General features: G+C 33.8%; 1 protein-coding gene across 50 annotated transcripts in view; it reads right to left on the minus strand.

Moving 5' to 3' along the window:
• Nucleotides 1-1,664: 1,664 nt before the first annotated feature.
• The window catches only part of ADGRL2 (adhesion G protein-coupled receptor L2), a 416,407-nt gene continuing 403,512 nt past the window's right edge, over nt 1,665-14,559 (minus strand). For 9 of the 50 annotated variants that reach the window (XM_032296453.1, XM_032296455.1, XM_032296458.1 and 6 more), the window contains 8 exons: nt 14,390-14,481; nt 13,514-13,558; nt 12,375-12,543; nt 9,381-9,509; nt 8,749-8,845; nt 7,061-7,189; nt 6,192-6,209; nt 1,665-3,704 (listed from right to left, as the gene is read on the minus strand). In XM_032296453.1, the coding sequence (XP_032152344.1) occupies nt 2,950-3,704; nt 6,192-6,209; nt 7,061-7,189; nt 8,749-8,845; nt 9,381-9,509; nt 12,375-12,543; nt 13,514-13,558; nt 14,390-14,481 (1,434 nt within the window). In that variant the 3' untranslated portion in view covers nt 1,665-2,949. Of the gene's footprint in view, nt 3,705-4,384; nt 4,437-6,157; nt 6,210-6,750; nt 6,833-7,060; nt 7,190-8,748; nt 8,846-9,380; nt 9,510-12,370; nt 12,544-12,570; nt 13,228-13,513; nt 13,559-14,389; nt 14,482-14,559 lie in introns of those variants that run through there. The other 41 variants (XM_032296472.1, XM_032296475.1, XM_032296471.1 and 38 more) reach the window with 22 other exon arrangements.

The following is a 14,559-nucleotide window of genomic DNA, read 5'->3' on the forward strand; positions in this document are numbered from 1 at the left end:
TGTGAAAACTACATTCAGGTGAAGTCTGAGCAGACCCAAAGAAACTGGGCTAATAAATACCACGACGCATCTGCATTAGAACATTCAGTAGATTAATAATTTTAAACCTAAGAAACTACCTTGTACTACGGGGAATACTAGATGGAATTTAAGGCAACATTTATATATTTTGAAAAGAAATGCTTTAAAAAGGATTCTTCGATGCCAAAAATGAATGACAGCTTCCAAATTGAATCCATAGGATAAAGTTGTTAGAGAACATTAGCTATTTAGGTACTATGCACCATTCATGTCTTAAATTAGAGTTTTGACAACTGCCTCAAGAGAAAGAAATAGGATGAACTGAATAATCAGCATTGCCTTTAAAAAATTTATTACTGAACCAAACTGACTCTTGGTAGCTGGTATACTAGGAAGTACCCATCACACTGCACGGTTCTAGGCATTAAAAAGTATAACAAGATAGAAAATTAAAATATTTGATTATCTATTGCTCTCCTTTAACAAATAAAGTTTCGTAAATCCCTGAAGAATTTTAGCCAAAGAAATGAGTACCCTTCTCAGAGGATTGTTAAATCTGTTTGAAAATTATTACAAAATTCTTAGAGTCAATCTTCAACTTCTTAGGTTAACTGTATGTGAATATGCATTTTTTACATTAAATGTTGAAAATATTTCATTAATTACTGTCTGCCTTGCCATATCCATATTTAGACATATAAATATATGCTCAGGCCAGACTGTTGGCTGAGTGCAGTGGCTCATACCTGTAATCTCAGCACTTTGAGAGGCGGAGGTGGGCAGATCACTTGAGGCCAGGGGTTTGAGACCAGCCTAGCCAACATGGAGAAACCCTGTCTCTACTAAAATTACAAAAATTAGCTGGGTGTGGTGGCGCACACCTGTAATTCCAGCTACTTGGGAGGCTGAGGCACAAGAATCACTTGAACCTGGAAGGCAGAGCCTGGGTGACACAGGGCGACTGTTTCCAAAAAAAAATATATACACACACACACACACATATATATATGTGCACTTAATTTTTAAATCTCATTCCTCTTTTTAAATTCAATAGGCATGAATGTGTCCACATAAAAGTGATTTCTAAGTTGATGGTATTTGAGAATTAGAACCATTAAGCTTTAGAATAATTTTGTATAAATGCTTATGATACAAACAGAAAACATCTATTTCTTGATATTCAATTATATGATTTTTGAACTTGGAGTAAAACTGTTCAAGGATAATGAATATTGTTATTCACAGCTGTCTGTAGGGATATTTATAATCCTTAAAGTGTGTTTTAGAAATTTCCCAATACTGCTGAAAAATCAGTTCAAAAAATTAACTTTTTACGATGTCAAGACTTGATGGGTGAACTTCAAACCCTTCACTTTTTAGTCCTGGTACACTGCAACAAACAAAAAGGCTTTCAGAATATCTCCCTCTTAAAACTTATCCAACAGATTTTGTGCATTATGTAGTAGGTAATTAGAAGACATGTATCCTTTTGAGCATAAAGAACAAACAGACAACTTAATTGTTTTCTTTCATATATCCATGGGTTTTGGCATGAAGTTACCTAAACCAAGGTGGGAAGGGGTGGGAAAAGGCCAATGTGTTAAAGCCAATTATGCATCATACATAAGAGTTCACATGTTGACTACTTGAAAAAATTCACATTTATTTACTGTTAAACCGTGTTAAACTTTACACTGGATATTAGTGATGGGCTCATTATTAACAGGTTTACACAAAGGGATGAAAAGAAAAGCAGAATTTTGCTGAAACAATTTACATTTCATTAGAATTTTATCATAAAATAAATTAATTACTAAATATAGGCAGAAGGAATATGGAAGGGTAATATTTATGTTTTTTTTTTTTTTTAAAAAAAGAATAGGCACCTTTTGTTCACTAGAAAGTTTGTGAGAAGTGCCCAGTGCCCTCTTTGCTCTCTGTTCAAGAATAAACAGAGGAGTGACACACAATCTTTCCTAGATTTCACCACTTTTGTGCAAGGCATGGCATAACTGGCTTCAAAAAAGAGTTTTTTTTTCCCTCCCCATAAAACACGTTCTTTTGGCAATAAGAAATTTAAATGTAAGTAATAAAGACTAACTTGTCAAAGCAGAACACTGTATACAGTGGAAAAGAAGTGAAAATGGGTAGAACTTACCATGACAAAGAAAAAACATTTCATAACATGTGCAACCAAGAGCTTTTCACAATATTTTCTTCACTCTTTAAAATTATTTTAATGACAATTATATTTCAGTTGGACACAAATGTATTTATTTTACCCTAGCAATAGAACAAAATATAATTTCTTTAGCCATTTTTCATGAGAATAGTTCATTGTACAGTTGAGGAAACATATGAAATAAGGCCTGTGGCTTGATTGCTAGTGGTTAAGCATGTTTTCAATCTTTGCCTTAATGTAAAAGATTTGCAGTGAACTGCAAACTGATGCAGAATATCTCTCCTGCTTTTCCAAGTCTTGTCAGGAATAGTAAGGTACAGTAAATTTGTCCCACAGGATTTTAAAGCCTACGTCTTGTATATAATACAATGCAGGCCTACAAAAATGGTGCAGCCATATTTACAAATTTAGTTCACAGACTGCTGCAGTAAAATGGCTGAAAAGTTTTGCTTCTTTCACAATTTCTCTAAACAGCAGCAGAATCTTAAAATACCTGGTTGGCATCTCTTTTCTTTGTAACAAATAATTCATTTTAGTATACTCTGTGTATATACAAAGTTTTTGTATGTTTTATAAAAATTCACAGAACTGCAAGGTTCAGTCATCTTTTTTACACTGGAGAACCACAGGTCAACAGAGTCATCTCTTCAAGCAAAGTTTGAGGGAGCTGCGTCAGGCCAATGGAGTCTTTATGTATGTATTTATTAACACTTGCATGTGGCCCTGGGAATTCCTTAGCTGTATGATTAAAGACTTGTAACCAGCTGCATTTGTCCTTCTCTAACATCTCCTTCTGGAATACACCCTTCTTTGTTAATGGGGATTATATAACCATCACTATTGCCCCTGCTGATCTGGTAGCACATCTGAAGCTGATGGCCAGCTCCAAGATTTGGCATGCTTTTATAGTAAATGTCCTCATTCTCACTCCTCCTGGAGGGAGAGAGGTCTTCTTCCATGTCAGGGCTGCTCTCTGGATAGGGAGAGTCTCTGAGATTCGGCATGCTTGTATAAAGAGAGTCTCTGTTGGGGGACTGTAGGTGATCTTCAGCCTCTGCTGTCAGCTGGGAGACGTAGCTGTCAGTTCCCTCGGACTTCACTTTCTTCTGGGGTTGGTACAGAAGGGAGTGAGTCCGCTGAGGAATAAGCGGCGCCTCCAGTTCTTTGTGATGGAGCTCCAGCCCTGGGTTGTCGCTGTGCATTAAAGATGAAGCATCTGCCACAATAGCATCATCTTCACTGCTGCTACCTCCAATCACAGGTTTGACTGGTAGCGTGAGCTCAAGGTTGTGAGTCTTGCTGCTGCCCCGTAAGTTGTTGTGCACTAATTCTGAAATGATCATTTTCTCAAAAGCAGTATCATTCAGATTTAGTCCACAGTCCACAACTTGCACGCTGTCACTATAGTCACCCTTGCGCAGCGAGTAGCTGTTGTTAAAATTACCATTTAGCGGTAGAGTATCCATGGCACTTGTATCCCTGGCATTGTTCAGTGAATGTCCTGAAACAGAAGAGGGGGAGTTATCGTTACTGTCTCCATTCCTTTCCAAAGAAACTCTACTTCTTTTGTACAAAACTTTTTAATGTCGTTCAGGACAAAGTTGTATTTGAAAGCTAACACTTGAAAAGTGCCAGGCTTTCCTGCATTCCCAACTGTAAACAGTTGCAACCCCTTAGATAACAGGAAAAAGTGTTAAAAATAATACTGTTTTCCAGGGAGGGAAAATGGCATACAGAGTAATACTTTATCAATTTCGGGAGACAGTAGTTATTAATTGATTTTGGTCAAATCTCTGACACAAAGAAGACTTCACTCCATGCCCTTGCATAGTTAATGCAAAGCAATTCATTAGTGACATTTACATTTTAAAGTACAAGACTATGGTTTATAAAATAAAATTAACAGAATTTGTCCTAAACAACACTAAATTAAAAAGGAATAAGTCACAATAACAAAACTGAAAGGCAAATGTACAACATAAATCCACATAACTGGCAAGCAACTTTTTAAACAACATTCTAACATTTCCTTTTTCTGGAGATGAGGTGAAAAAAAGAATGAAAACATGGACAGATACAAAGAAGTCATGTTAACAAAGACAGCCATCTCTCATACTGACTGGACCAGGGGCCCACAAGCACCATCCAACATCACGATAGACAGCAGGTGGAATGACTCACTTTGGACACTCACATCATGTCTGTCTGCTCAGGCTATCTGGCCTAAGAGTAGCTGATATATAAAAGAAAGTAAAATGATTTATTGTAACATGATGAAGAATTTCTAAGCTTCTCAGCAACTTAGTCAGAGCAAGGGTTCAACAAATTAGATTACCAGCAATAGCAGCCTTTTATTTTTCATTTAATATTTATTATTTTGAGTTTTTAGTACTAATAATCTCTCTAATAGCAATGGCCCCAGGCTTCTAGTTGTCAAAGTTTGCCTGCAGCCCTGCAGTCTGCATCAGTCACAGTGACAGCACCGAATGAACCAGCAGAGTCCACTGTACAAGATTGGCCCACAGACACCATGGCCATGGAGGTCAAACGCAGAAATGTTAGAGATTTCTTAAGTATGGGTCACAGAAATTAAACCAAGAATAAATATTAACTATGGAATGGGAGAAGGGTGTCAGCCTTGGCTAATATATTTTTATTTCTAAAGGAATGAAAGACTGGATAAGTCTGCTGAAGACATGAAAAGAGGTTTAGGAGGGGAAAAAAAACATGGTAACATGCTCTATTTGAATCAGAGTTGTATTTTCTACAGACACATAAACATGTAAACTAAGACATCACAGTGCTTCTCAAGCAAATGAAAAAAAAAAAAAAAGTCAAGAGAAAATTAAATGGTCTGCACCATGCCAAGTTAGGTTATTCATTCTCAAAATCCTAGAGGGAAAAAAAAAAAAAAAATCACAGTCTACAGATAGGTCTGTAAAAAAAAAAAAAGAATGAAATGATGTTATTGAAATGAAACTGACCACTGTGAGGCTGCTGCATTGTATGCAAGGCTTGGAGGAGTTTAGGAAAAAATTTAATTCTTGGAAAAAAATATGAAATTTCCCATTTTAGTGCTCACTCCACTCTTAAAGCTGCAGATATCCTAGAAAACGCAGTTTCCTTCAGAAAAAAACTCTGTATTGCCCGACACAAACTTCATAAATATCTGATAATTGTTGGGCAAATTATCATTAGCAGAAAAATGAGAAAATGAGGGAAGATTATATTTGTTATTTCTATTGTTTCAAAGACTGTCCCAACTTCCAGAAAAATTGACAAATTTGTATCATGTTCCATGTGCAACAAAATGATATTGTGAGTTATTTGTAAGGCTTCCTTTAAGTTGGTCGATACATTTCTCTAGCTTCATAAATCCATGCATCTGCTTTAATCTTTATAAGATTACTAAAAAAAAGTTGGCACTTAAAGATCTGAGTGGCACATGGCTCAATTGCTAACATTTGTTTCCTCTGCAGAGGTTCACTGTTTTCAAAAATTTTCTTTTATCATTGCTTGGTAAATATAACACTGTAAACTGGATATAATCCAAAAGGTCTTTTCTATGATATACTGCAGATTTAAGACATCTTTGACTGGTTTTGAAGAGGTATCTTTTTCTGCCCAAGTTCAGGTAATTCACTTGAAGATTTTCCACAGCCTGTAGCAAGATTACTGTGGGAATGCAGAAATGATAAGTCAATTATTAAGCATTTTGGTTGACAGTACTTCAGGCTTTACAGAGCAAATTATTTCAGCATTGCATATACTTAAGCATGGACAGCATTTGCTACAGACCTCTATTACTGACAAAAGGCAGTACAGATGGATGTACTGTTCGAATTTGGTAATATTTTAGTTGCAAATTGTGAACCACTTGCCCGCTGAGTCTACTTCATGACTGCTAGTTAAGTTTTAATTGTGCCCGTTAAAAATCATGCTGAAAAAATTTACATTTGATAGGCAAAGTTAAGTTTTACTCCCATACTTGTCTCTCTGTAGGTTGCTAGAGGAAAGCATAAGGAAAGTGAAAAGAAAACAAGAGAATGAAAAGAGAAGCTGCAGTTACATTAAAAAAGAATTTTAAGAAAAAAATGGAAACGAAGCTCTGTGTTTAATTTAGCGGCAAATATTAATAACAAATAAAGATTATATGCTAGCAGTAATTATGTAAAAACTTTACCAAAATCTTGAAAATTCCGTTAATATTAAATATATATATACATATATGCTTTCATTTAAAAGAAAAATAAGCTATTAAACAACATAGTAATATAGGATGGGTTAGTGAGAATTTTTCCCCCTCCCCCAATTAAAAACTATAGATATGAGCTGACTAATATTAACTTTATTCTGAAATTTTTCTTAAGAAAAAAGAAAACTACCATAAAGCTGCACTATACTATAGTTTGGATATATTGGTAAGCTGAATGTGGTTTTCTATAGCTGGGCATCCAAATTATCTTCATTAGCTAATTCATTCCAGAAGCAAATTTTGTCAGCAAGCTTTAGAATTAACTGAACAGTATATTATATAGATAGGATACCTCTAAATGATATAAATCTTGAAGATGGGCTCTCAGACCATGTGATGTCAGTCCTGTAATAATATATTAAGATTTATGCCACCTGTGTTAAAAACATGGATAATTATTGTAAATACTATCATGACTGAGATTTTACTATAATATAGTGCAGTTTTAGAAGCCTGGCATAGGCAATACCATAATTTTTTTAACTGAGAAATTAAGAATGTAATAATAAATAAATGACAACTTGAATATTTTAGAAACAGGGCAAAGATCATATCTCTGTTTAGCAGCAAAGAAAGTAGTTTTATTTGTAAGTAAAGCACACCTGGTGAGTTAAATACAGGAGCTGAAGGGGCATTACATACAACTGTTTCAGCGAGCAATGTGTTATAGGGGTTGTTAGTGCCGTGGGGTCGAAGAAGAGGGTTTGTTAGTAGGTAATTGCCAGTCATTCCTAAAGTAAAAAAAAACAAACAAACAAACAAAAAAAACAAAACAGACAAAAGTACATCAGTCTCTTATTTTAGTGTTACAGTCGTAGTAAAGTATTTTTCTTTATATTCATCAAGGGTAGTGGACAAGCTGGCAATGGAAAATCTGCTGATTCTGACTGTATTTGAACTACTAATTTGAAGGAGAGAAGGGAGAGGGAAGTTAAATTTCAGCAATTCACAGGTGCTTTCTAAATCCCCCAAGTAAACACCTGCTGAGGATGACATTTACTAATTTATACAAAAGCACTGTTAAACAAAAATGGCAATTAAATGCATAGAGATCAACATTATGTTTCAAGATGTTACTGCTTAATATTAAAAACGTAACCACTGAGGCCCAGAAGAGGGACTCTCAAACTTTCAGAATTTACAGGTGTGGGATTATCCCTCATGAAAACATCTGTGTTAATACCAGCTTTGATACAAGCAGAAGGAAAAACAACTTTCACAAACAGGTAGAAAGTATGACAGACTGCGAAAAGCTGCTCTTAGTAAATGCAAAAGCACACATGCTGAGAAAATAAAGACTGTACAATGAATTATTAGACCATTCACAAATTCTATCTAACAAGAATTTTCATTATGTAATCTTATTTGCCAGGTTTCAAAAATGAATCATTGAATAATGCATTTACTTTTTGATAGCCAACAGAATAAAGTAAAATACCAATGCAACAGAAGAAATGCCCATTTCTTTCATTCTAACAGACAAATTACAAACTTTTAAATACTTGCTATGTTTTGCATAGCTAATGTAATTTGGATAAATGTATCTTAAAAATCAGGTTAGTATTGCTACCTCACATACTCATTTTTCATTTTAAATGAGAATCTCACTAGAACAACGTCAACAGTTTAAAAATGTCGTTATATTTCCTTGTAATAAATTCTAACTTGTATTACAAATCAGTACTTATCAAACTGAAAATACCATGATAAATTACCTTTCCAAGGATGTATACAATACCATATAATTTTTCATACTAAATTGGAATGTACTAAGCTTTTATTCAAGAATACATGTGTGTGCATACTCTTTTTTAAATTACTTCATTTCCCAGCATATTTTAAGAACTACATTGATTTATCTGATAAATTCAAAGCTGCCACTGTAGACACATCAAATAATATAGAAAAAATTACTTTATAAGATTTCATTTATTTTTATTTTGTTTATGAAGATTTACTACCAATGTTTTTAGCATTTATTTTTCACTTTTTGAAAGAAAGGTTAAAAAACTTAATTTCCATGGTACTATTTTATGCGAACAGTAATTATTCTAATTTTATTAATGTTTTATGAAAAAAATTTTCATAAATGTCTGTTCAGAAAGGATAAATCTGTACTCCCTAGGATAATATTTCTGATCTGTGGCAAGGTATATTTTCAATAATTACCTTGGAGCCGCATCCTGTTAACGCAATTTAAAATTATATTTTTTGCTTTACATTATTGAGTAAAAGGAATTTACATGTACTTTAATAAATGGTAATAACTCAAATTTTCCCGATAACTGACCTTGATTAAGTGTTGAAGTGCTATTGATGTCACCTGAGATAAAAGAAGATTCAGACTGTTTTCTCACAGTGTCATTCCACATTCTTCTTATACGACTCTATTAATACAAAACAGCAAGACAAATATGTTTTGTTAGCTTCCCCAAGCTTACCTTATTAAAGGCACACAAAGATTTACCTTAAACAACCTATGTAGGATTATTTAGTGGCCTTTAAAAGAATGTGTGTTGTTTCTGGTCTAAAACTAACAATGACTACTGTTTATTTATTAAGCAACTAAGGGGTAGTATTTAATCTTCCACTCTTAAAAACATGTTACTTTATTGTCTTTTTTAAAAAGTGGAGATGACTGATTATTCAATATATCTTTATTGAGTGCCTGCTGCCACCATTGCTGTATGGCCTTAGGCTATAAAATGATTATGATATACTTCTTAACTCTCCACAAAAAAGGACATTCACAGAAAAAGAAACACCGAAGAAATAGACATTAAAAACAAAATACTAAAAATGCAAGTATTTGCTATCTAGATCATTATAATGAGGAGACAATTAGTGCATCTGAACAGAACATGTCTCAGTAGGCTTTCTATAAACAAGGTTAATTAAAGATGCTGTCAAACTCTTTGTTACCTGTGTGCCAGAGGAATACCGAGCACTGGTTCTGGTGGTTGATGCCTTCACTGAACTGTGGGGACTCTCAGTTGGGAGGCCTCCACAGCAGTATGAGTGTCTGAAGCACTTGCCATATTCTTTTCGAACCTGCATTGAATAATCACAGAACCAAGGGATTAATATGAACATACTTGCTTCTCCCTAATTAAATGAACAGTGAAGACAACCAAGAAGAGTTCCACTAAGACTTACCCATGGAGAAAATAAACTGAACTTGCAAAATCAAGTTCAATTAAAATTACTGAAATACTAATCAGGAAAGTATCTCTGGCCACTAGATTGGCTAGTAGAATCTTTAAAATGTGATATAACATGTAGAAATACTTTATGTCCTATTATTGAATAATAATATATTTATAGTTTTATTCTCTTATACACATAGTAACTCAAAGTTTTTATTTTACGCTAAAAGACACACAAAATGTAGTATTTTCCTTGCTTAATTCCATTTGACTACTCTGTAATTCAGTCATTTAAGTTTTATATGCTTCATGTCCTTTTAGGTAGGTCAATATAGAAACCTCTTTTGCTGGATTGTATAGTTCTGTGGGTCTTTATAATGACAAGACTACTTTGGCACAAGAATAAAGAAAACAAGTACCTTGATACATTTGCCACTAATTAGGATGGAATGTTTTCTTCATTTTCTGATGTGTCTAGCTTTAACATTTACTGTAGAGAGTCTAAGAGGTCTATTCACTTCATTAGCACACAAGGGAACTATTTATGCAATTTCCATTCACATTAATGAGTTACCCATGTAATTTCTCTTTTCCCCTGAAGCTTGAATATATGAATACAACAGAAAGTTGTTGGGTCTAAAACAGTTTCAACTAAACTTAAAAAAGTGAAGTCCGAACAACTGCTAAATAATAGGGCCCCATCTAAAGCAGTGGTACAGAATTAAGAAAAGAAGGAGAGGTTGCCGAACTGTAGTAGCTATACTGGAATATACACGTTTTCTGGTGGAATAGAGCCAGACTGTGAAATTACAAGACAGACAAGAAGAAACTGAATAAGAAAACTCTTTTTTTTTTTTTTTTGAGACGGAGTTTCACTCGTTACCCAGGCTGGAGTGCAATGGCGCGATCTCGGCTCACCGCAACCTCCGCCTCCTGGGTTCAGGCAATTCTCCTGCCTCAGCCTCCTGAGCAGCTGGGATTACAGGCACACGCCACCATGCCTAGCTAATTTTTTGTAGTTTTAGTAGAGACAGGGTTTCACCATGTTGACCAGGATGGTCTCGATCTCTTGACCTCGTGATCCACCTGCCTTGGCCTCCCAAAGTGCTGGGATTACAGGCGTGAGCCTCCGCGCCCGGCCGAAAACATTTTTTTCTAATAGGTAACAAAAACCGTCAAAGGATTTCCCTCAACTCAGAGGTCTATATGCAGTAACTGCCCATAAAGACCAGGACTTTGACACTTATTCTTTGCAAAATTAGAAAATTAAAATCACTAGATGACCTTTTACATTTAAGTGCACTTGAATTTTCATCTTTTTAGCTTTATTTAATTATACCTATTAGAACAAGTAACAATGTGGTTGAGCCTTGAAAGCGTTTTCTTGCCCTAAATATGCTCATTCAAGCAGTAAAAACCATGATTTTAACTTAACCATTTTATATCATATTCTTAACGCTCATCCTGGCGTACCCAACTGGATATATCCAAACTAAGTTATACTTCTTTTGAAGTATAACATGATGCTTTTAAAATGTAATTGTTAATCTAAAAAGCAAAGACGCTCCTAGTCCATCTAATACACATAACTATATGAGGGAATAATGACTACCTCACTCCTTTTCTGCTATGTCTATGCTTTGTGTCAAAGATGTTTGGCACAACAGCACAAAAATTATGAATATACAATAATATGCCTGTATACAAAATGTTCATTTATGTAGGAAATATATAAAAGCCAAAGTAGTTATGAGGTTACCCCTGTGCAATGTTTAGAAAGTTAAAGTTCCTTGTTATTAAATAACACATCATACCTCACAAAAAATCTCAACACATTTAATGGCTGTTAACTGCTATGAAACGCTGTATAACCAAAACAATGGCAATCAAAACGGTATTTTATCCAAATAATACCTTCCAGTATTGGTTTTTGCCTAATGCCTATATTGCTGTGAATGTACATTATCTGTCAGTATTGCACATTCCACTGTCATTATCTCAAAATTATAGCTTATTCAAAACTGATGGAAGTAGCAACACTATCATCTTGTCAGGACTGAAAACATAATAGTTTTCACTTTTACAATTCTATTTCTCTGTTCAATTTAGTGACCAACTACTAATAACAGAATAAAATGACTACATTAGATATGTAGGCAGAGAGAGGATGATACCTAGTGAAAGGTATGGAAATCTTAAATAGACCCTAAGCAATTCCCTTAGGTTTACATCTTCTTGCTACAGTTTAAGCTTTTCATCTGTAAGTTTTGAATCATTTTTGCTGACTCCACTTAACATAAAACCAGGGCAAAATAGTAAGTAAGATGTAGGGCACTAAATTACTGATTTTTAGATCCTTTAAAATTACTCAAAAGGTAATATTAATATTTTGTGTGTCTGATGCTTTAAAAATTAACATTTATCCTTATACTCAATTTCACTGTGGACCACGGCACTGCCTTTAGTAATCAAAGAATGAGTTTATTTACCTCATATACCCTTTCTACCTAGCATTTTATAGACACTACAAGCAAGGAAGAAATCTTAACCTAAGTATCTAGTTTATAACATTCCCATACTGAGATCCAGAAATGACTGGTATTATTTTATAGATGAAGCCTAAATTTTTAGACAGGTACTAACTTATAATTAAAAATATGATGCTCTTTAACAACATGGCAGCTGTAAATTAAAACCTTCTTTATTACACCAATTATATTCAAATCAAAGAACGAGTAATCTGAGCCCCTAGGTATCTTCAATTACTTACTTTCTTTTGGAGAGCACAGTGAAAGATGAAAATGAACACTCCCTGGAAAGCATTAAATATGGTGAAGAGATATGCCATCACAATAGTCTCCTCATTAATAAAAAGCAACCCAAATGACCAGGTGAGGCCAAGAAGACACAGAAGAGCAAAAGCGCCAAGCACCCAAGACCTGGAAAAATAAAGTGAACTTTTTTAACAGGTTCAATGAGCAAAAAACATGCATCACGCTTAAATGTTAACATATCAGTAGTAGCAGTTGACTTTCTCTATGTTCACATTCAAATTCAACAGCATTTTGGCTTTAACCTTTCACTGATTAAGAAAGAACAATAGCATTTAGTACTGCAGCCTCCAGTGAAAACAGCAACAGCAGGTATGACCTTTTCTTATTCCAGAATAAACAAAGTATCAAAACTATATTAAAATACAAGGTGTAATATATCCCCTATGACTTTGTATTTTATGTGCATTTTGATAAAAGAAATTAAGGAGTGCTTAATTAATTTACTCCTGTATTTTTATTCCTCTGGTGTACTCACATGACACTGAATAATGTGACACATACAGAAAGGTTAAATGGCAGATAATCACTTAACACCTAAACTTCAGATTCTAATAAACTAGTCTTAGGTGAACCTAAGGTTTTATAACTAAAGCATGAAGAAGCCTAGCTGAAATGGGACAAAAACATGAGAACAACTTCAAAATAAAATAATTTTGTAGAGATTTCATCATGAATAGCTTAAGAAGAAAAGAACTGTAGAAAATAGGACGGAATGAGAAGGATTTAACGTCAGTGCATTCCATGTCTAACTAATGATCTTACTTGATAAATGGCTTATTATCTTCATAGCTAGAAAGCATTATAAGCAGAAAAGAGAAACAAAATTATTAGACAGAATTAAAATAGAAAGTAATAAGAAAGCATTTATATATTTTATAAATTAGTCAAAATTAAGAAAGTCAAAATGCAGAGGCAAGCAATTAAAAAATAAAAGCATATTATATAGTTTAAAAATACTATAGCAAATCAGATATTTCAAAATAATAATAAAAATTAAGGGCAATTCATGATATTGACGGATTTGTAAAAAATATAAATCATGCCATAAATTTGTTAATGTAGGGTTCTGCCTTACCCAGGTAAGTCCGTATTATAGTAGCCATCACAAACACGGTAATTACTGGTGTAGATGAGAAGACAGAAAGAGGAAAAGGAAGAAAAGAGAGAGATGCTAAAGATTAGCTCTCTCTCTTACCATGCAACATGCAATGAAGCTGGTACTAACCTATCTAAAGAATCTAATTTTTAAAACAATTTACCCTTACTATAGATCTGCCATTTTTGACATTAAAAATAGTATTTTTTACAATGACATTATAACCAACTTGAATAATACCTTCTCAAATTCTAACTTAAAAGGCTCACATATTTTTAAAATAACTGAAAATGTTTCCATGATTTAATGAACAACAGCTATCATTTTTTGTTAATTAGATAGCATTTTCTCCATTGATAGAATATTGCAGCTTTTATTCAACATTAAGGTAAAGTAAATATTTGTTTAATTAGCATGAAAACAACAGATAATCTTCAAGTTAACAACAGTAATAGAGTAAATTCTCTTAGGAAAACAGGATTAGGAGTGGAAACTGCTCAGAATCCTTAAAGCAAAAAGTCATTTAACAAAACAAACTTAATATAATCATATCAGCCATGCAAATAGGAAAATCATTTTGAACTGCATTTTAAATTCAAATGAAACTGCTACAGCGATATGGAATTTCCACAAAGCCACTGAAACAATTTATTGGCTCTAGATCAGGACAGTAATTATTATCTAATTTTTGACCAGTGTCAGTGATGTAGTAACAATGAGATTCAAATTGAGGGCAATAAAACTTCATTCTGAATAACGTCTACAGTTGACAGAGGTGGAAATCCTTGTGTTCCCTGTGGAGAATATATTTTACTTAGTTTGTCAAGTATTAAAATTGAAACACAAAATACTTACTTAATATTTTCCAACCTGCTGGAATCTGGTTTCAAAGTGTTTGAATGCTTCACCATTTTGCACAACGTGATCACCAGGAAGATAATATTTAGCTGTTGTAACAAAGAATAAGACCACAATGAACAAAGAGTTGAACAATGAATGATCATTATTCAACAAAACCATGTATG

This window comes from Sapajus apella, unplaced genomic scaffold (assembly GCF_009761245.1).
Source record: "Sapajus apella isolate SASKATOON/1434 unplaced genomic scaffold, GSC_monkey_1.0 scaffold36, whole genome shotgun sequence".
NCBI classification, from domain to species: Eukaryota; Metazoa; Chordata; class Mammalia; order Primates; family Cebidae; genus Sapajus; species Sapajus apella.